The sequence below is a fragment of the Meles meles genome, chromosome 1, assembly GCF_922984935.1.
Source record: "Meles meles chromosome 1, mMelMel3.1 paternal haplotype, whole genome shotgun sequence".
Classification (NCBI taxonomy): domain Eukaryota; kingdom Metazoa; phylum Chordata; class Mammalia; order Carnivora; family Mustelidae; genus Meles; species Meles meles.
Genome location: NC_060066.1, coordinates 122,432,688 through 122,456,036, shown reverse-complemented (window position 1 = coordinate 122,456,036; position 23,349 = coordinate 122,432,688). Strand labels below are relative to the sequence as shown.

General features: G+C 40.6%; 2 protein-coding genes across 9 annotated transcripts in view; one reads left to right on the top strand and one right to left on the bottom strand.

Annotated features, from left to right (window-relative positions):
- The window catches only part of GPSM2 (G protein signaling modulator 2), a 62,237-nt gene extending 54,025 nt beyond the window's left edge, over window positions 1–8,212 (top strand). For all 4 annotated transcript variants that reach the window (XM_046008270.1, XM_046008291.1, XM_046008260.1 and 1 more), the window contains one exon: window positions 7,385–8,212. In XM_046008270.1, coding sequence (XP_045864226.1) covers window positions 7,385–7,612 — 228 coding nt within the window. In that variant the 3' untranslated portion in view covers window positions 7,613–8,212. The remainder of the gene's footprint in view (window positions 1–7,384) is intronic.
- A 752-nt stretch (window positions 8,213–8,964) lies between these two features.
- The window catches only part of CLCC1 (chloride channel CLIC like 1), a 28,710-nt gene continuing 14,325 nt past the window's right edge, over window positions 8,965–23,349 (bottom strand). For 4 of the 5 annotated variants that reach the window (XM_046008338.1, XM_046008319.1, XM_046008312.1 and 1 more), the window contains 8 exons: window positions 22,379–22,486; window positions 20,214–20,435; window positions 19,146–19,286; window positions 16,942–17,035; window positions 15,415–15,512; window positions 14,981–15,127; window positions 12,317–12,658; window positions 8,965–10,937 (listed from right to left, as the gene is read on the bottom strand). In XM_046008338.1, the coding sequence (XP_045864294.1) occupies window positions 10,680–10,937; window positions 12,317–12,658; window positions 14,981–15,127; window positions 15,415–15,512; window positions 16,942–17,035; window positions 19,146–19,286; window positions 20,214–20,435; window positions 22,379–22,486 (1,410 nt within the window). In that variant the 3' untranslated portion in view covers window positions 8,965–10,679. The remainder of the gene's footprint in view (window positions 10,938–12,316; window positions 12,659–14,980; window positions 15,128–15,414; window positions 15,513–16,941; window positions 17,036–19,145; window positions 19,287–20,213; window positions 20,436–22,378; window positions 22,487–23,349) is intronic. The other variant, XM_046008303.1, reaches the window with a different exon arrangement.

Sequence of the window (23,349 nt, the reverse complement as noted above, 5' to 3'; positions counted from 1 at the left end):
TGGACATCAGAAGAAAGCGGGGTGGCAGTCCTCATTTCAGACAAATGAAATTTTAAACCAAAGACTGTATAAGAGATGAGGAAAGATGCTATGTCATAATTAAGGGTCTGTCCAACAGAAGATCTAGCAATTGTAAATATTCAAGCCCCTAATATGGGAGCAGTCAATTATACAAGCCAATTAATAACAAAATTAAAGAAACACATTGATAATAATATAGTAATAATAGGGGATTTAAAAATTTTTAAGATTTGAGAGAAAGCACATGGTGAGAGGTAGGGAAGGGAGAGGGAGAAGCAGACTCCCTGCTGAGCAGGAAGCCCTGAACTCAGGGCTCAATCCCAGGACCCCAAGATCTATGACCTGAGTGGGAGGCAGATGTTTAACTGACTGAGCCACCCAGTTGCCCCCATAGGGGACTTTAACACCCCACTCGCTACAATGGACAAATCTTCTAAGCAGAAGATCAACAAAGAAAAAATAGGGCTCTGAATGACACACTGGACTAGATAGATTTCACAGATGTATTCACAGCATTCCATCCTAAAATAGCAGAATACACTTTTTTTTTAAGGTTTTATTGATTTGACAGAGCACAAGCAGGAGGAGTGGCAGGCAGAGGAGAGGGAGAAGTAGGCTCCCTGCTGAGTAAGAAGCCAGATGGGGGACCCAATCCCAGGACCCTGGGATCATGACCTGAGCCAAAGGCAGATGCTAACCAACTAAAACACATGTGCCCCCAGAATATACATTCTTCTCGAGTCTACATGGAACATTCTCCAGAATGGATCACATACTGGGTCACAAATCAGGTCTCAACCAGTACCAAAAGACAGGGATCATTCCCTGCATATTTTTGGACCACAATGCTTTGAAGCTGGAACTCAGTCACAAGAGGAAATTTGGAAAGAACTCAAATACTTGGAGGTTAAAGAGCATCCTACTAAAGAATGAATGAGTCAACGAGGAAATTAAAGAAGAATTTTAAAAATTTATGGAAACAAATGAAAATGAAAACACAACTGTTCAAAACCTTTGGGGGGCGCCTGGGTGGCTCAGTGGTTTAAGTCTCTGCCTTTGGCTCAGGTAATGATCTCAGGGTCCTGGGATCGAGCCCTGCATTGGGCTCTCTGCTCAGTGGGGAGCCCGTTTCTCCCTCTCTCTCTGCCTGCCTCTCTGCCTACTTATGACCTCTCTCTCTGTCAAATAAATAAATATTAAAAAAAAAAAAAAAAAACACCTTCAGGATGCAGCAAAGGCAGTCCTAAGAGGGAAGTATATAGCAATATAAGCCTTTCTCAAGAAACATGAAAGGTCTCAAAGACACAGCCCAACCCTACTCCTAAAGGAGCTTAAGCATAGCAAATAAAGCTTATGGGGCGCCTGGGTCCTGGGATCGAGCCCCGCAGGGGGCCTGCTTCCTCCTCTCTCTCTGCCTGCCTCTCTGCCTACTTGTGATCTCTATCTGTCAAATAAAATCTTTTTAAAAAAAAAAAAAGCAAATAAAGCTTAAACCCAGCAGGAGAAATGATTATTAGAGGAGAAATCAATGAAATAGAAACCAAAAGAACAGCAGAACAGATCAACAAAACTAGGAGCTGGTTCTTTGAAAGAATTAGTATGATTGATGACACCCCCTCCCCCAGCCAGACTTATCTAAAAGGAAAAAAAAAAAAAAAACCAAATTCATAAAATAAAATCATGAATGAACAAGGAGAGATCACAACCAACAAGGAAATTACAATTACAAGAACGTATGATGAGCAACTATATGCCAACAAATTAGGCAATCTGGAAGAAATGGATACATTCCTTAGAGATGTATAAATTACCAAAAATGAACCAGGAAGAAATAGAAAACCTGAGCAGAGTCCAGGGCTGCATGGTTTCTCGGGAATTCTACCAAGCATTTAAAGAAGAATAAACGGGGCGCCTGGGTGGCTCAGTGGGTTAAGCCGCTGCCTTCGGCTCAGGTCATGATCTCAGGGTCCTGGGATCGAGTCCCGCATTGGGCTCTCTGCTCGGCGGCGAGCCTGCTTCCCTCTCTCTCTCTCTCTGCCTGCCTCTCTATCTACTTGTGATCTCTCTCTGTCAAATAAATAAATAAAATCTTTAAAAAAAAAACATAAAGAATAAACACCTGTTCTTCTGAAGCTGTTTTAAAAAATAGAAATGGAAGGAAAACTTCCAAACTCATTCTGTCAGGCCAGTATTACCTTGATTCCAAAACCAAAGATCCCACTGAAAAGACCAATACCCCTGATAAACCTGAATGATGCAAAAATTCTTACCAGGATACTAGCAGTAGACTCCAACAGTACATTAAAAGGATTATTCACCATGACTGGGCTGCAAGGGTGGCTTAACAGCTGCAAATCAATCAACGTGATACACCACAATAAAAGGACAAGAACCATAGGATCCTCTCAATAGATGCAGAAAAAGCATTTGACAAGGTACTGCATCCTTTTTTTTTTTTTTAATATTTATTTATTTGACAGACAGAGATCACAAGTAAGCAGAAAGGCAGGCAGAGAGAGAGGAGGAAGCAGGCTCCCCGCGAAGCAGAGAGCCTGATGCGGGACTCGATCCCCGGACCCTGAGATCATGACCCAAGCCGAAGGCAGAGGCTCAACCACTGAGCCACCCAGGCACCCGGTACTGCATCCTTTCTTAATTAAAACTTCACAGTGTAAGAAGTATAGGGATAAAGAATATCATAAAAGCCACATACGAAAAGCCCACCGTGAGTATCATTCTCAATGGGGAAAAACTGAGCTTTTCCCCTAAGTTCAGGAACATGACAGAGATGTCCACTCTTACCATTGTTCAACATAGTACTAGAAGTCCTGCCTCAGTAATCAGACAACAAAAAGAAAAGGCATCTGAATCAGCAAAGAATTGAAACTCTCACTCTTTGCAGATGACATGATACTCTATGTGGAAAACTCATAAAGGAATTTAGCAAAGTGGCAGAATGTAAAATCAATGCACAGAAATCAGTTGTATTTCTATACACTGAGAAAGAAATTAAGGAATCGATCCCATTTACAATTGCACCCCAAACCGTAAGATAATTGGGAATAAACCTAAACAAAGTGGCAAAGGATCTGTACTAAGGAAACTATAGAACATGTGCATGGGTTGAAAGGATAAATACTGTTGAAATGTCTAAGCTACCTAGGGCAATCTAAACATTTGATACAATCCCTATGGAAATACTATCAACTTTTTCACAGAGCTGGAAGAAATAATTCTAAAATTTGTTTGGAACCTGAAAAGACCTTGAATAGCCAAAGGAATGTTGAAAAAGAGGGGCGTCTGGGTGGCTCAGTTGGTTAAGCAACTGCCTTGGGCTCAGGTCATGATCCTGGAGTCCTGGGATCGAGTCCCACATCGGGCTCCCTACTCAGCAGGAAGTCTGCTTCTTCCGATGACCTCTCCTCTCGTGCTCTCTCTCTTTCGTTGTCTCTCTCTACCTCTCAAATAAGTAAATAAAATATTAAAAAAAAAAAAAAAAGCTGGTGGCATCACAATTCCAGACTTCAAGTTCTATTACAAAACTGTAATCATCAAGACAGTATAGTACCGACACAAAAACACATAGATCAGTGGAATAGAACAGAGAACCCAGAAATGGACCCTCAACTCTAGGGTCAACTAATCTTTGACAAAGCAGGAAAGGATATCCAATGGGAAAAAGACGGTCTCTTCAACAAATGGTATTGGGAAAATTGGGCAGCCACATGCAAAGGAATGAAATCACACCATTTCCTTACACCATACACAAAAATAGACTCAAAATGGATGAAAGACCTAAATATGAGACAGGAATCCATCAAAATCCTAGAAAACACAAGCAGCACCTCTTTGATCTCGGCCACAGCAGCTTCTTGCTAGACACATCTCCAAAGGCAAGGGAAACAAAGGCAAAATTGAACTTCTGGGACTTACCAAGATAAAAAGCTTCTGCACAGCAAAGGAAACAGTCAACAAAACCAAAAGACAACCAACAGAATGGGAGACGATATTTGCAAATGACTTACCAGATAAAAGACTGGTATCCAAAATCTATAAAGAATTTATCAAACTCAACATCTGAAGAACACATAATCCAGTCAAGAAATGGACAGGGGTGCTTGGGTGCCTCAGTTGTTAAGTATCTGCCTTTGGCTCAGGTCATGATTCCAGGCTCCCTGCTCAGTGGGGAGCCTGCTTCTCCCTCTTCCACTCCCCCTGCTTGTGGTCCCTCTCTTGCTATCTGTCAAATAAATAAAATCGTTTAAAAAAGAAAGAAAGAAATGGACAGAAGAGGGGTTCCTGAGTGGCTCAGTCAAGTGACTGCCTTTAACTCATATCATGATCCCAGGGGTCCTGGGTTGGAGCCCTGCATTGGGCGCTCTGCTCAGTAGCAGATCTGCGTCTTCCTCTCTGTGCTCTCTCTCGCTTTCACTCTCTCAAATAAATAGTCTTAAAAAAAAAATTCTCAGGGGGCGCCTGGGTGGCTCAGTGGGTTAAGCCGCTGCCTTCGGCTCAGGTCATGATCTCAGGGTCCTGGGATCGAGTCCCGCATCGGGCTCTCTGCTCAGCGGAGAGCCTGCTTCCCTTCCCCTCTCTCTGCCTGCCTCTCTTGTGATTTCTGTCAAATAAATAAAATCTTTAAAAAAAAAAAAAAATTCTAGGGGCGCCTGGGTGGCTCAGTGGGTTAAGCCGCTGCCTTCAGCTCAGGTCATGATCTCAGGGGCCTGGGATCGAGTCCCACATCAGGCTCTCTGCTCAGCGGGGAGCCTGCTTCCCTTCCTCTCTCTCTGCCTGCCTCTCTTGTGATTTCTCTCTGTCAAGTAAATAAATAAAATTTAAAAAAATAAAAAAATAAAAAAATAAAAAATAAAAAAAAATAAAAAAGAAAGAAAGAAATGGACAGAAGAGGGGTTCCTGAGTGGCTCAGTCAAGTGACTGCCTTTAACTCATATCATGATCCCAGGGGTCCTGGGTTGGAGCCCTGCATTGGGCGCTCTGCTCAGTAGCAGATCTGCGTCTTCCTCTCTGTGCTCTCTCTCGCTTTCACTCTCTCAAATAAATAGTCTTAAAAAAAAAATTCTCAGGGGGCGCCTGGGTGGCTCAGTGGGTTAAGCCGCTGCCTTCGGCTCAGGTCATGATCTCAGGGTCCTGGGATCGAGTCCCGCATCGGGCTCTCTGCTCAGCGGAGAGCCTGCTTCCCTTCCCCTCTCTCTGCCTGCCTCTCTTGTGATTTCTGTCAAATAAATAAAATCTTTAAAAAAAAAAAAATTCTAGGGGCGCCTGGGTGGCTCAGTGGGTTAAAGCCTCTGCCTTCGGCTCAGGTCATGATCCCAGGGTCCTGGGATCGAGCCCCACATCTGGCTCTCTACTCTGAAGGGAGCCTGCTTCCTCCTCTCTCTCTGCCTGCCTCTCTGCCTGCCTCTCTGCCTACTTGTGATTTCTCTCTGTCAAATAAATAAAATATTAAAAAAAAAAAATTCTCAGGATTAAAACTCAGCTTAAATGTTAAAAAAAAAAATAAAACAAAAACAGTATGGTAGTTCCTCACAAAGTTAAAAATAAAATTACCATATGATCCAACAGTCATTTCTGGGTATATACCCAAGCAATTGAAATCACAGATATGAACAGGTATTCGTACACCCATGCCCAATATTCACAATACTGCATTATTCACAATAGCCAAAAGTTAGAGGCAACAAAGTACCCACTGGCAGATGGATAAAATATGGTGTAGCTACATAATGGAATACTTTTCAGCCATAAAAATGAGGAAAATTCTGACACAAGTCACAACACAGGTGAATCCCAAAGGCATTGTGCTGAGAAGCAGGCAGTCACAGGAGGACAAATACGATACAGTTTCACCCCTATGAGGTAAAGTAGTCAGATTCAGAGAGTCAAAGTAGAATGGTGGTTGCCAGCAGCTGGAGAGCAGAGAATGGGAGCTACTGTTTAAGATGTCTAGAGTTCGGTTTTACAAGATGAAAATGTTCATAATTATGGATGGTGGTGACTACACAACAGGATGAATACCAAATAGGGTTAATACTAAACTGTGCATTTAAAAATGGTTAGAGTGGTAAATTTTATTTTATAATTATAAAAAATTTCCTGGGAGATTACTATCTAGCCTGATCTGGCAAATTGGAGGTGGCAGTCAAAATGGGATGTTTGAAATTATGATTGTAAATCATAATGCAGTTATTGAGAGTGATCAAATCTGGCCTAAGACCCTGGGAGCAAACAGGTAAGGCAGATGTAAAGAATGAAGACCAGAAGAGGTCTAGGGACCCAAGTGCCCTTGGATGAGTTGGAGACGATGAAATCAAATGAAGCCTGGGGGGGGTGGGCGGGAGAGAGAGAGTGTGGGTGGGGGTGGTATGTGTCAGGGTGGCTGCTCACAAGGAGGCCCGGGAGGATCCTGGGGCTGAGGGGTTAAATGTGAAGGCAGGTCAGTGCACAGTGCCCAGCAAGAGTGGGCACTCTGACGTCAGCCCACATATCCCCACACTGGAGCTCCAATACCAGATGCTCTATGTATCTTTTAAGTGCTTGTATTTTTTAATTGATCAATAACATTTCTAATGGATTTCTAAAATAAGGATCAGTAAGTTAAAACTTCCAGGAGAAAAATCTGGGCTACAAGGATTTAGATGCTTAAGACAGGGCAAGACAGAAAACATGCTAGGCTTTTCAGGCCCCATGGTCTTTATCACAGCTGCTCAGCTCTGCAGTGGTAGCAGGCAAGCAGCCACACGTAGTTCATCAACAAATGAGCATTGTGGTGAAATGAAAAGGAAACATTATATACAAAAACAGGCAGCGGGTTCTGGTTTGCTGACCCCTGGCCTGACACGGTTATTTGTAGGGTAGTGCTACAGTATTTTTGTACCTAACATTCTAAGGATTTGGTAAATTGTACTTGTCAGTGCCTATTCTCTAAGATTTGACCTTGACTTTTTTTTTTCAAGATTTTATTTATTTATTTGACAGACAGAGATCACAAGTAGGCAGAGAAGCAGGCAGAGAGAGAGGAGGAAGCAGGCTCCCCACTGAGCAGAGAGCCTAATGTGGGGCTCGAGCCAGGACCCTGGGATCATGACCTGAGCCAAAGGCAGAGGCTTTAACCCATTGAGCCACCCAGGCACCCCTTAACCTTGACTCTTAATTAATCTTAGCAAAGCCAAGAAGTTATGCTTCTACATAATACTTGCTAGATTCTGATTATGTAAATCATGACAAAGGTTTTATTAGGTTTCAGGTCTAAAGATTATATTTCTGAAACAAGGCAAAGTTTTTCTTGTGATGACAGACATTAATGAAATATTTGTGGTTTAATCTCTTTCTCATCAATTTTCAGGGGTCCAGATTAGATGATCAAAGATGTGCTCCACCACCTGCCACCACAAAGGGACCAACAGTACCAGATGAGGACTTTTTTAGCTTGATTTTACGTTCTCAGGCAAAAAGAATGGATGAACAGAGAGTTCTCTTACAAAGAGATCAAAACAGAGACACTGAATTTGAACTGAAGGACCTTATACAAAGTAATGCTTTGTTGGAATTTAAAAATACAGGAAAAAAATAAGCAAACTTCTAGTTACTATGGATGTATTTTTTTTTAATGACCTTATTTCCTTTCAGAACACTGCAGGGAAATTCAGTCTATTACTTTTTCCTTAAAAGGAGAAATTATAGCACTGTAATACAGCTTAAAATGTTCTAGAATGATATAAATAACCTTTAATAGTATGATATTAATTAACATTTCTCTGTTCACACTTGTTTCAGAGTGGAGGGGGTCTTACAAAAGGTGCTTCATCAACTTTCGTGATTCAAGCTCGGGACTGTGTTCTTTGGCAACTTGTTAGATTCCTTTACCTAGAGTTTATAAAGGAGGAAGATAAATGAATCTAGACTAGAATTTATCCTCTTGCTGAGATAATTTTTTTTAAATCTGAATTGACAATGGCTTTTTTTTATACTGAACCATGGATGTAGTGAGAAATTTTGCTGTTTAGTAAAAATAACATACTTGCCCAATGTGTAAAAAAGTTATAGTCTTATTTAAAAAAAATCCAGATCGATCTTTTTCTGCTAAGGAAGTCATTATTTTCAGCATGTTATTAGTTCAAAGCCATTACAAAAAACTCTTAAATAAACTTCCAGCATGTTTTAGGCCCTTTAATTTTAAAGTGTGTGTGTGGCTTAAAATTACACCTTCTGTTACAAAACACGGCTGTAAAACTTTTTAAGACCTAACGTCAAAACAAAACTTTAAACAAGAAAAACACCCCCAAAACAGTTGTGGTTCTATCAAGAACCTAGGCCATGAAAATAGAAAATAGATGAAATTCACAAAATTTAAGAATGAAAGTTGTAAGTTAAGCCTTCAGTCATCATTAAGCCTTCCCTCCCCCTCCCAGAAACTGAAGGTAGTTTACAAGGGTATGTAATAGGACATGACACAAAGTAAGCTTAGCGAAAGAAGATAGCAAGGATGGAAAGAGCAGAGCCTAGCCTAAGGGTGAATTCTAGAATGCAAATACCCACAGCCAGAACAAGTTGGCAACTCATTCACCTCTGGTTGCTTCTGATTCTGCACAGCCAGGATGGAATCGGGGGGCTCTGTTCTTCCTTAAAATCCTTCAGGTGATTTGGTAGATAGACCACTTCTCCAAACGGCCAGTGTTCACAAAAATAAAATAGAAAGTTAATCTGGAATGACAGCAAAGGCTCAGGGGAAAAAAAGATTTTTGGTTCTAAGATCAGACAAATTTTGTCAAAAGTACTCAGCACCTGGATCATCTTGTCTTCTATATTACATACAGGATATAATGTCCTAGATAGCATCCTTGTAAAAACTGCACGGAAGTTTTCATGGGTTTTTTTTTTTTTTTTCTCACAAGCATATTTGATGAGCAAAGACAGCATACCAAATCACAATGTAAAAATAAGTGTTTATTTTGCATATACAATAGTTCTTAGACCCTGTAAACATTCAACATTATCTATTCCATTCCATTCTGCTTTTAAAAAGCTGTCGACCCCATTCTGATTTTCCTAAAAGCCAGTTGCTAAAACCCTTGATTCTAATGACAGATACGGGCTGGACAAGAAACAAGTCTATTTCTCCAAGTTATAAACTGGCCTTGATCTGTTCGGTCTGCTTTAGTGTCTTCCCTAAATTGCTGTCATCATTCAACAGCAGTGGTATGTTGCCTCGCTAGCTGTCAAAGTGGACTGCATCCCCAAACGGGTATCTGTAATGAAAGAATACAAAGATGAAATTCTACTTAGTTTTTTACAGATCCCTTTTTGGACTGATAAAGAGCAGGAGTTGAAACAGCATTAACTCCACTATCATAGTTAAAGGTCTGTCACCTGAGGCATCCACTGCTCTTCAGAATCCAGTCACAGCTCTGATGACAACCACCCTAGGCACATATTCCCCCCACCCCCAGCACATATTTACCAGTTAGTGTGAACAGGTCAGGCCCTCAGGGAAGACTTAATATGCAGCGATGTTCACAAAGCCACTCAGAACTGCAGGCACCCCTGCGTTAGTTCCTTTGTTCTAAACCTACTGTGCTGTGAATTTTTATATAAAATCCTGCTGTGTTTTCTGCAAAGAACTATTACCTTTCTGATGAATTACTAAAGATGTTTGCAATATTAAACTAGAAAATAATATTAACAATAAATTTTACATCCTTTTGCTGAGGTAATTTTTTAAAATCTTGACAACGGCATTTTTTTATACTTAACCAGGAACATTCAGAAATTATGCTGTTTAGAAAAAACAATGTACTTGACCAAGGTGTAAAGTATGTATTTGGTGGGGAAAGAGTAAAGCTATTCTCCAGCTACTGACTATGTAAAACCACGATCACTGATTTAACAAGCTGTGCTAACTAAAGTCTCCTGGCCATCTTCAGTTCTGTCTTATCTGAGGGTAAAGAGGGGCAGCAAGAAAGCAGGCCCAGTGAGCGCCGGAAGAGTTGAGCAATGGAGGCACCACTCGCAACGATGGAGGCACCACTCGCAACGACGAAGCCATGATGAGCTGGGGCAGCCTCCGCAGAGACAAGGGAACGCAGGCTCGGTAACTGCATTAAGACACCGAAGTGCATGAAGAGGGTAAAGCTGATGACAGCAACTGTCCTTACAATGGTTTCTGAGTACCTGCCACTTTCAGAAACCTACCGAATCCATGCACAACTCACAAATCATTAACTGAAGTAGGTATTACAGGACAGCCACTAGGCAACACACACATTAGCTACTTGGTGCCCATATATGCATGTGAACCATAAAACTTATTTTTCATTGCTCCCTGATTCAAACTGGCCTCTTTAATTTGAAATCAGTGATGCTTGCCATACGTTCATCTATGAGATCCTGTTCTAAAATTAACACCTCAAAGTCCCGCAGGAAGCACCAATATGAAAATGAAATTACGTAAAAGATAAAATTAAACAGAAATACATGTGTATTCATTAGTTCTGATGGTGAATAAAAATATTAATGTTTAAGTTGGCACCTGTGGAGTAGTAAATGTCAGAATATTTGTAGAGGAGAGCGAATAGCTGTGAAGAGTATACTTTACAAAACCCAATGACGACCTCCGAGTGGTGGACCGAGTCTGTGCTCTTCTAGCCACGTGGGCCAGTATCCAGATCCTTTCCACAGCTGGCTGGGCAGGACGCACTGCCTTCCTCTGGGCTGCCTTTGGCATCAGTCCTGAGCTGGGCCTTTTCCTCTGCAGGTGAACCTTCCACCTTCTCTGATGTGTCTGGGCCAGAGACAGGCCTAGTAGACTGGCTGCTTTCAGTACTGCTTTCTGGTGGTGTGCTTTCTCCCTGGATTCCACCAAATTCTTTGAGCTTTGTATCCAAAACAGGTAATTTATGCTGTAGAGAATGACATTTTAATTGTTTAAAGTAATGAGAAGATTCAGTCCCCAAACGTTTAATAAGTTGCTGTGTAAATCTATATCAAACTCTCAACTGTTTCAAATCCCAGCTCCAGAGCTGTGCTGTAATTATGTCAATGTCCAGAATCCTCACAGAACCCTGCACAGAGGAGTGGGGGCACTTAGGATAGCCAGCTGGTCTAGTGGCCCAGCTTTAGGAGAGCAAGAGGCCTGGTGACCAGTACTGCTGACTCCTCTTGCTTGGTGAGAGTAATTCATATTTACTGATCCTATATTCAGTTCCAGGTAGTGGGGATACAGCAGGAACAAAACAAAAACCCTTGCCCTCACTGAAACTTAGGTTTAGCTTGGAGAGACAATCAAGCAACAAACTAACAAAGTACCAAGCTGGGGTCAGAGTGCTGTTTAAATTAGGTAGTCTGAAAGGTGATACAGGAGTAAAGGCTTAAAGAAATGAACATTTCAGCATTCTAGACAGGGAGCAGCAAGTAAAAAGGTTCTAATTCATGGAATTGTGAGGAGGCCCTTGTGGCTGAAGGAGAGCGAGAATAGGAGGAGAAGAAATCCATGTACTAATGGAGGGGGACTGTGGGCAGATCCAAGAAGCACCGGCCAATGAGATAACTGGCTTTCCCTTTAAGAGAGATGAACAGTCCCTGGAGGATTTGGAATGAGTGGTGCACTGCCATTAACTATTAAAGCTGAAAGGCACATCGGAAAAATTTTTAGATGTATGCAAGTATGTTTCCTCTTACAAGAAATTCCAATGGAAGGGATTCTAATTTTCTAGATTCAACTGTGCTCACAATTGTTTCTCAAAGGTTTACAGGAACAACTTGACATCGTAAATTCCACTCCAAACAGAAATTCAAGTCTCCCTTTAAATGGCCAATAATGTAGGAAAAAACACCTCAGCATTCTGCGGGTAGAAGATAGTCTAGCCAGTGATACCAAGGATTTGGGAAAGCAGGGTGTGTGACCCCTCCCCGCCCAGTCTCCCACCCAGCTGAGCCTTCAGGACTCTCCTGCAGGATCCCCGGGGCTCCAGGCCTTCAGTGAGGACTTCTCTCTCAGCTCTTCAAAGGGCAGAAATCTGTCACGATTAGCTGGTTTCCTATGAATTAGCACCTGTTCTAACTACTGTTTAATAGTATTTAACATAAAAATTAAATCTTGTTTTAGTTCTTCTAAGAAGGCAGAACTTTTGACCAGAAAAGAGAGAGTAAACAATTATATCAATAACGATATAATTAACTGTGGAAGGTAAAAGAGCAGAAACCCCTAACCAGAAGCTCCACAGGAAGCACTGAGGTCTAGCATGAAGGGGGATGGCAAAATAAACAATTGCTGACTTACACAGGGTACGGCCTTGGGACGCTCTCTCGCCTCTGCCTGGGGTACATCACATGGCCGGAGCACTTCGGGGCTCTTGTTGCCAGTCCTAGGCCTCAAGTCAACATCTCTCTCTCTCATACCATCTCTTCTACCCTCATATGTTCTGTCATAAGGGCCTTGCTCAAAGGGGCCGAAGTGGCCTCTATAAGGGAAATCTGCATCACCTGCTCCACCATGGGGTCTATAATCAACTTCCTGAAGCCGTCCTCTATCACCTGGCTTAAGGGCCCGGGGTGGTTCTCTTTCAGGACCACCTATATGTCTCAGCATATTAACTGATTTTCCAGCACCATAGCAGAAACTCTAGAAGAAAAAGAAAAAAATACATAGTATTTAATGGCTGACTTACAACGAAATTATTCAGGGTGCTAGCAAAATTACCTAACTTGACTCAAGGGCATTTGGAGACATAAACATGTTTATTTTACCGTTGTTTCATTTGTGATCTCTTGCTTAGATTAATACTAGGCCAGAGTAGCCAATAAAATGTGAGAAATTAAAAAAAAAAAAATACACCAAAACTGGAAAAAAATAAAAAGGTGAGAAATCACTAAGTGTTAAGTAGACATTTCAATCAGCTGAACACATTTTGACTGAATTCTAACAAGGGCAGTTGGCTAAAACCTAGAAACTGAAACTGGAAGGTACTGATTGATAACTGCTCATCAACTATTTTCACACCCACATCATTACATAAACATTCTCATGTATGGTAGCTTTCCTACAAATACAAACTTGGCTTTAGTGACAACTAAAATCCAACAGGCTTTGAGTCCCATTTCATGGGAAAAACTAGGCACCAGTTCTCAAACTGACCCCTGGGGAGGGGGGATCCCTGGGACAGTTTCAGGGACTCTGTGAGGTCAAACTTTCTGTACTTCAAAGACCATAAGTCTTTTTTTTACTCTTCCCTTCTGAGTGTATGGTGGAGTCTGCTGGGGCCGGAGTGACCTCCTCACTCTGATGGCTCAACTGTGTGCTTGTATAGAGTTACATTTGAAATTTTTCTTAGTTTTAAATCCTAATATGGTAAATATCAATAAATAAAACCCCTATGAACAAGAGTTCTTCGTGGTCCTCAGTTTTTGTTTGTTTGTTTCTTGGAGGATTTTCTGGGGTTTTTTTTTTGTTGTTGTTTTGTTTTTTTGTGGTCTGCAGTTAAGAAGGAAGGCAAAAGGGTCCTAAAAACAAAAAGTCTGAAAATCACTGTGCTAGAGAAAACTATTTAAGATGAAGCAGTAAGAGATGATGGGTTTTTGCTTATAATACAGCTTCAGAGACTAAATATAAATCATCCCCCACTTATGATGGTTCAACGTATAATTGTTGGGCTTTACAATGCTAAGAAAGTGATAGTGTGTTCAGTAGAAACTGTACCTTGAATTTAGAATTTGGACCTTTTCCTGGACTAACGATTTGGGGTCCGATCCTCTCTGGTGATGCTGGGCAGGGCAGTTGTTGCTCAGCCACAGGGTCTCGAGGGTGAACAACCCCTATCATCACAACCACACCTTACCCACACAGCCATTCTGTTTCTCACTTTCAGTACGATATTCAATGAACTATGTGAGATATCTGACACTTTGTTATAAATTGTTATAAAAACGGGCTTTGTATTACACTCGGTTTTGCCCAACTACTCTGAGCATGTTTAGGGTGGGCTAGGCTAAGTTATGTTGTCCTGCAAGCTAGGTATAGTAAATCCATTTTCAACTTACAGTACTTTCAACTTACAATGGGTTTATTGGGATGTAATCCTATAAGTCAAGGAAAATCTGCACTACTAAACAATTCATGTCACCTAACAAAACCATATCCCTAAACCTGACTCCTGTAATCACAAGTCAAAAAAGCAAACAGGAATAATTTCGAAGTGAATGAAGTGTGGTAAATTCTGTATCCTTAGGGAAGACAATCCTTTTTAATTATTATTAATTTAAATTGGAAGGTACTAATTGTCTGATAATTACTCCTTTGTTGTATATAGTCACACCCATCACAGAAAGTAAATGCTGAAAATATTTAAAGTTGTAAACTTTAAATAGGTTAATTCCTTTACAGATACAAACCTGGCTTTTACCATGGCACATCTGGGTTCTTTACATTTTATGTGACAACTGCTTTATTAGGGTAAGGGCTGAAAATCAACAATAAAAAAGCTAAAGAGACAACAGATGAATGACGAATAATGTTTCCTCTTAATAAATATCTGTTCCTGGATCCCCCAACTTTCTCAGTAACTCACCTTTTCCCACACCCCTACTTAATTCTGTGGAAAAGCCAATGCTCTTCCCCCTCTCAGTGCTGCAAAAACCCCAGACTGAAATAAGGCCCCCTTTCTCAAAGAGGACAAAAACAACTGACTTCATGTATATTAATTCACTGAGTTGAAGAACAAATTTAGAAAAATGTTATTATTCTAAGTCACTGCCATGACATCTACAATCAAACTTGAGAATCATTTCCTTGCTTAAATATACATGTAAGTAAAAATAAATCTGTATCACTTAAAAATCATCTTTTCATACCATTAAGCCTAATTTAGCCTGATTTAGAACAGCAAAATCAAGTTTTAGAACTGCCTTTTTTCTCCAAGTGCTGTTAACAACCATGCTGTATACTAACCAGGACAGCTAATGCCATAATGATCAGCACTGGAATGTGAAGTAATACTGGAATCTCCTTCATGAACTCTTTAATAAATTCACCAGCTCCCTTCCCAACGTATTTCAACGGCTCTGTGACAAAGTTGGTGAATGTAACTGCCAGTGCCTAAAACAAAAGATAATAGCAACTTAATTTTTCTCTCAAAGGACTGAGCACACAGAATGAGCCAAAATTCACTGTACACTGGGGCCAAAATTACGTTAAGTTAAAATGCTTTCAATGTGGAAATCATTGTGTAATGGAAGTATTTTCTCTAGAACGAGGATTTATTATTAGCAAAACGTTTAAAAAAAAAACACTAACAACTTTTAATAAATATAAGAAGGGTTTTTTTTGTTTTGTTTGTTTTTTTACTAGCTTTGTATAAGTAATTTTACAAATGTATTCTATACCTTTGTTGGCGGGACCAACCAAATAGGGTTGACTAATAAGAGTTCATAGTATTTTTGGCATGGGTCATCCTTATAGGTCCATGAGCTTCTTAACAATTCTATTTAGAGAAACAGACAAAACACTGAGTCATTAAAAAAAAAAAAAAGTTGCATTTCATTCCCAAATAAGACAATAATTTGATTCTGTCCCTGTCCCCACCACCAACCAATTTTAAATGCTGTACAAATGGACTCCTTGTAACACTGACTTTAAAATTTTTCATCTTATGTCCAAATGTTTATCTTAAAGATCTCTTTAAATCAGACAAGTTTTATGTAGATAAAACATTATACTTTATGAAAATTTCTAAAAGGTAGGTATTAAGAACTGTTCTTCACACACATAAATGAATCCAACTAAAACCACGGAAATCTGAGGGAGATCGCTGAATTATATGCAAGTTGCTATCCTGGCTATGATCTCACAGTGCTATCTTTGTGTAAGAACTTTACATGGGAGAAAAATGGGAAAAGGGCACATTGATTTGTTTTACTTCTTCCAACTTCTTGTGTATCTAGAATTACCTCAGTAAAATTTCAGTTTAAAAAATCCCTTACTTGGGGCGCCTGGGTGGCTCAGTGGATTAAGCCGCTGCCTTCGGCTCGGGTCATGATCTCAGGGTCCTGGGATCGAGCCCCACATCAGGCTCTCTGCTCCGTGGGGAGCCTGCTTCCTCCTCTCTCTCTGCCTGCCTCTCTGCCTACTTGTGATCTCTCTCTGTCAAATAAATAAATAAAATCTTTAAAAAAAAAAAATCCCTTACTTTACAAAATGAAGAACATCAGTTCTCCCAATTTTTCTAAATCTCCCAATTTTTTGAAATTTTTAAAATCTAAACCTCCTAGAGGAGGCATTCGATTGTCCCCTGTACCCAGGAAGCAAGGCCAGATTGGTTTAGTTCCCACAACTTCTAAAGAAACGTTAATTCAGACACCCTGTTTTGTACAATCTGCGGAGATTCTATTCTGGGTCAGTTATTATGGACTTGCATTTATAAAGTGCCTTTGAACACTAAACCATTCCTATTGCTAGACATACAGAACTAAAGGCAGTCAACAGTAGTGAGAATGTATATACAATCTGTAAGGAAAAAAAGTTAAAGAACTTTCCTTTTAGGAAAAAAAAATGTATAGTAAAGCTACAACATAAGATTTCATAAGTCAGTATAAGGAAATTAAGTCTAAGATGGATATTAATTAAACACTGATTCACTTTTTAATGCACATGCTGGGCTAGACAGACGAGCACCGTCTCCATCACAGTCCAATGGAGGAGACAGTAGCAGTACAGAAGCCGGTGAAGACAGTTCTTATTCCCTCTCGGTGAGGTTACATGAGCCAAGAGTCACGGCCTGAACCCTGACTTTTCGGGCATGTTCTTCAGACACTGAGGACTCTGTCATGGAAACCCTCCTTTCGGCATTTTATCATTTCTCTAAGTTATCTACTTCCCAGAAAAAAATGAGGCCCAGTGAACCAATACCTTACCCCAGAGGCTTCCAATCCAGTCCATCTTCTCAGCACACACATTGTTTAACGGCTCCAGCTTGGCAACCTCGGCCTGATGCTGTGCGAACGCGAGCTGACCGACACCAAAAGGGAGCAGTGAGTGGCTGTGGACATGAAGGTTATGTCTACACATCCAAAACCCTGACTTCAAAACGTGTCTTCACCAGATACCAGACTGTTCACAGTTTTTTAACAAGAAAAAAATACATTTTTTTTTTAATATTTTATTTGTTTGACAGAGAGAAATCACAACTAGGCAGAGAGGCAGGCAGAGAGAGAGGAGGAAGCAGGCTCCCCGCGGAGCAGAGAAGCCGATGCGGGGCTCGATCCCAGGACCCTGGGATCATGACCTGAGCCGAAGGCAGAGGCTTTAACCCACTGAGCCACCCAGGCGCCCCAAGAAAAAATACATTTTTAAATGGCAGCTCTTTTCCACTCATGGCAAAACAGTCTTAAAGCAACCAGTGAGGATAAAGAACGACGGTTACAAAGTACTTCTTTGTTAAGTACTTTTGATGAGAAATGCAAACCTTTGCACTTTTTATAAAAAGGATTATTTTAGTTTAAATCTAATTCATACCACACCCAAAAATATAGTTATATATATTAAATGACTACTTCTCATTTTCTTTCATAATTCATGATAAAATGGAGTTTTGTTCTGGGTGGTTTTCAGCACAAGTGGCCTAGAAAAAAGATAACATTTTTTATATATCCAAGCCCTGGGGGAAACTGCCAAGATAACAATATTCAACCAAACTTTTTTCCTTTAATTTGAAAATAATTAGTTCTAGAAGCTATAGAACTTAAAGCAAAGGTTAAGGATTGACTTAATCAGATAACTTCACCAAAAATATTTTGCTACTTGACTCATCCTGCCAGACAGATCTAAAATTGTCCTTCAACGCTATTTCAACAGAAGAGTAGTGCTTCATTTGACTCTATATTCACCATGACCCCAATTCTAAAAGAATTAAAATTTTGGAAAAAGACCAGAAAGAAATACCTGCAATTACTAAGGACAATTATCTCTAGGTGACAAAATTATATTTAACTTTTAAAAATCAAATTTCTGGGGTGCCTGGGTGGCTCAGTCGGTTAAATATCTGCCTTTGGCTCAGGTCATGATCCTGGAGTCCTGGGATTGAGCCCCACACTGGACTCCTTTGCTCAGTGGGGAGTCTGCTCAAGGATTCTCTCTCCCTCTGCCCCACCTCCTCCTCACACCTGCTCATTCATTCTCAGTTTAAAAAAAAAAATCAAGGGGCACCTAGGTGGCTCAGTCGTTAAGTGTCTGCCTTCAACTCAGGTCACGTTCCCAGGGTCCTGGGATGGAGCCCCACGTTGGACTCCCCACTCTGCGGAAGGCTGCTTCTCCCTCTCCCACTCCCCTTGCTTGTGTTCCCTCTCTCGCAGTCAAATAAATAAAATCTTAAAAATATTTTTTTTTAAAGATTTTATTTATTTATTTGACAGAGAGAGATCACAAGGAGGCAGAGAGGCAGGCAGAGAGGAAGGGAAGCAGGCTCTCTGCTGAGCAGAGAGCCCGATGTGGGACTCGATCCCAGGACCCTGAGATCATGACCTGAGCCGACGTACCACTTTCATATTCAGAAAATAACCTAACCTTTAAAAAACAACATTTTGATATCCTTTCTGGCAAAGAATAAAAGGACATATTCTAAACTACCTACACAAAATTCTTAAAAATGCATCTACCTAGCTCTATTCTGATTTAGCCACCCAGATGCCACCCGTCAGAAACTGGGTTACAAATCAGGCCTGCACCAAACCAGTCAGGGACCCAGAACACCAGAGGTAGGCAAGCAACTGCCAGCATCCGCCCCCCACCCACCCTGCCTCCGATCACTGCCTGCACCCCTCAGCAGAGGCAAGGCTATATATTAAAGGCACTGCGGTCTTCTGCTATTAAGAAGTAACAGTGAGGGGCGCCTGGGTGGCTCAGTGGATTAAGCCGCTGCCTTCGGCTCAGGTCATGATCTCAGGGTCCTGGGATCGAGCCCCGCATCAGGCTCTCTGCTCCGCAGGGACCCTGCTTCCTCCTCTCTCTCTCTGCCTGCCTCTCTGCCTACTTGTGATCTCTCTGTGTCAAATAAATAAATAAAATCTTTAAAAAAAAAAAAAGAAGTAACAGTGAAAAACATGAAAACGCTATTTAATACCTTATATAAATACATCCAATTCCATCCCAAACTGACGAGGAAACTGATGAATAACACACGTCTCAGCTGGGTGTACCAATGCACATATGTCCAGAGCTCGGTAGCTACTAATCCCACGATACAGAGCAGACACAGAAGCACCTCAAAAACAGGAAGAAGCAGAGAGCAGGGTTACTGCGAAGCTACCCTCCCTGCTGAAAAATGATAATCATCAGCAACAACAAAAGAACTGGCCTCAAATATGCAACGTCACCTGTGCCACACTCGGCCACAGAGGTGGTGACAGAAAAGTGTCTTCATCCAGGTTCTTAACGTGATTACAGTAGAGGGGCTTAATTTTTATTTAAATTCAATTAACATACAGTGTATTATTAGTTTCAGAGGTAGAGGTCAGTGATTCATCAGTTGCATAGAACACCCAGTGCTCATTCCATCACATGTCCTCCTTAATGCCCATCACCCTGTTACCCCATCCCTACACTCCTCCCCTCCAGCAACCCTGCCTGTTTCCTGGTTGAGAGTCTTTTATGGTTTGTCTCCCTTTCTGATTATGTCTTTTATTTTTTTCCTCTCTTCCCCTATGATCCTGTCTTTTGTATCTTAAATTCCATATATCAGCGAGATCATACGATAATTGCCTTTATGACTGGCTTATTATTTCACTTAACAAAACACCCTCTAGTTCCAGCCACATCATTGCAAATGGCAGGATTTCCTTTTTGATGGCTGAGTAATATTCCACTATATATACCACATCTTCTTTATCCATTCTTCAGCTGATGACATCTGGACTCTTTCCAGTTTGGTTATTGTGGACACTGCTGCTATAGACAATGGGGTGCAGGTACCCCTTCAGATCACTACGTTTGTATCCTTGGAGTAAATACCCAGTAGTTTGCTGGGTCGTAGGGTAATTCTATTTTTCAACTTCTTGAGGAACCTCCACAGTTTCCCAAAGTGGCTGCACCAGCTTGCATTCCCACCAACGGTGTAAGAGAGTTCTATGTGGAGTTTTTAAAGCATTTTTTAAAATGAGCTGTTACTTACATCCCCCCTGTCCCATCTTACCATCAACACATTATATGGATCCACTCCAAAGGAGTCTTCAAATCGCCACTTCCATGTTTCAAAATCATGAAACTTAAAATTAATTAAAATATCACTTAGTGCATCATCCAAGGCTCCTGGTTTCCAATCCTCTCCACTGAGAAACTTCTGTATTTCTAACAAGGTTTGTCTTTTTAGAATAATCTCAGCATCATAATGCATATCATCTTTGTTTTCTTCTGGCTGTATTTACCCAAAAAACAGAAAAGAGAAACAATTCAAGACAAAAGCCGATTTGGAACTAAATATATATGTGGTTTGTATTTCACATGTATAAAATAGGAGTAATATTATCCACCTATTCGTCTCACATAATGACCAGAGACCAGAGATCATACATGTGAAAACCATTTCAAAAATTATAAAACTCTATGCAAATAAGATACTTTGCATTTTAACAAAATACAGTGGATTCTTACTATTGGCAACAGTTTGTTCTAGGACGTCACCTCGGACACTAGTTAATGAATACCTGAGCTATGGCTCCTACAGGAAATACAAGGTTGCGTTCCTACCAAGACATTTTCATCAGCCAGTCAATACATAAACCTTTTATGTGTTTCTACTTAAAGATACCTTATTTAATACTTTAGATTAACACTGAATGCACAGCCAACAGCACTGTAACTCCTGCCCAAAAAAAGCTTATCTAACATGAGTATTTTCCCTGGAAGGCACATCCTAGCCTTCTTGCGGCTCAGAGACACTAGACCACACTACTCCTAGGAGTTAAACACCCAAATAACATCAACAAAAGTGTGAAATATGAAGCACTAAATAAACCATGAAGAAGTACTTGTTTATAGTCTGAGAGCTGAAAACAGAAGACAGAACAAAGCCTTGCTCAGTCTCAGCTAGGACTGGACACACCAGGCAACACGAATGCTTTGCTACTGTGTGTGTGTCCGAGAGGCGCGCAAACGCTCTGCAAGTACTGACTCTGAGGTTACAAAAGGTTAGCGAGTACACAAATTCACAAATATGGAATCCACAAATAATGAGCGTCAACTGCTTATTTTGATTCATTTACGACTTTCCATTTGCTGACTTTATTTTCAAGTAGCCTAAAATACAATAATACAAATTTTTTTAAAAAGGATCTCAAAAAGGGGCGCCTGGCTGGCTCAGTAGGTTAAGGCCTCTGCCTTCGGCTCGGGTCATGGTCCCAGGGTCCCGGGATCCAAGCAGGGAGCCTGCTTCCTCCCCTCTCTCTCTCTGCCTGCCTCTCTGCCTACTTGTGATCTCTGTCAAGTAAATAAATAGAATCTTTAAAAAAAAAAAAAAAGATCTCCAAAAGCAGGCAAATAAATTGGAGTTTCCATGAACAAACATGATATTTATAACTATCTTTATTAACATGAGTTCAGGTTAGCAATACCACTATGAACATTTTACATTCGTTAACTGTTAAGCAAAATTTTTCTCTTTCACAAGAGTAAATACAGATACTTACATAAAAGCAAATATAAAATCAGGAAAAAAAGTGTCATGTAACAACACAAGTCATCACTAACGTGAAAAAGCAGTCATCCATTACTATCTAAAAAACCTTGAACTAAAAAAAGCAAAACAAAAAAACCTTGAGCTAAATGCCGATTACCTCCATCATAGGAATTTTTTGGCTCTATCTGTATCCTCATCCCACACACACTTATAAGACTTGAATAAAAGGATGCATGTATGAGAACATCTGCTTTTTCACTTCAAAAATAAGATGGGATTATTAAATATTTATCTAACATTCCTTCCGCTTAAATTTTCTTGATGTTTTGACTCCTCAGAGTGAAAACAAGAACTCTAAAAAAATGGAATCTTAACATTAATTATGGATAATATGCACATGATATGCAATTCTACAAAGGAGCCCTTGCCACAGTAAAAAGCTTCCAGGTGGGGGGAGGACCTACTTAAAACACACTGTTCTTTTTCTCAGCATAGAATGATCTTTTATCATATGAACAAGAAAGTGTGCAGGTGGTCAGCATAGAATTTCCTTGCCAACTCACAAATGTATTAAATTTCCAACTGTTTAGTAAAACTCAAACAACAAATTTGGGTACCTCCCCGCATCTGAAATTAATAATTAAAATATCTACCACAGTGATCAGTATCACACCAACACTCACAAGTCCAAGCTTTTTGGCTTCAATCAAAATCTTATGTAAGTATCTCCTAAAAACAGGATTGCTTTGACTTTCATAGTCCTCCTTCTTCTTCTTCTCACACTCATCGATCTGTAATTACAGAATAAATTCAACATTAGACAGTATCCAAGTTTCATGTAAGGGTCAAGTTTCTAGCCTAGCGGTCCCATCAAAATCAGCTTCCCGTTATCACTTATATGAAAATACAGAACTTCCTACCTTCTGTGGGTTCTCTTTGCAAAGGGCAAGTAGGTAACAAATGAGGAACACATGTCCAGCACTTAGCCCCAAATGGCAGTTTTTCTGATGACTTTCAGCAATTTTTTTTTAAAGACTGATCTATTTGAGAGAGGGAGAGAGAGCACACGCACAAGCAAGAGGGGCAAAGGGTGTGAGAGAGACCATCTCAAGCACACTCTGCTCTGAGAGCGGAGCCAAATGTGGGGTTGGATCTCCCAACTCTCAGATCATGACCTGAACTGAAATGAAGAGTTGGAAGCTTAACCAACTGACCCACCCAGGCGCCCCTCACTCTCAGCAATTTTAAAGCTGAAGATCATGAAGCAAGGCGGCAGAGATAGGGATGAGAAGATCATCTGGGACAATCTGCCTCTTTCCAATCCCAAATCAATGATTCAGTGAACAAAGGAATAAAAGGAAGAAAGGGAAGGAAGAAAGGAAAAACAGAGATAAACATAAAAGATGAAGCCAGAAGATGAAATGAAGGGCACATCAAGGAGTTTCTTGAACGTGTGTATTACTTGTGGTCTTTTACTAATTTTTCCTGTCAACGATTGAGCACGCCCAACTCTACAGGCCACACTTCAGGAGGGCAGAAACATGGCTTCTCCAGAGTGTCTGAGTATGGCAACCCTCCGCACATAATTCATCCTTCAAACAGATTTCCTCTGAACTGAGCTCTACAAACACCACAGTGGTCAAGTCACTGACTG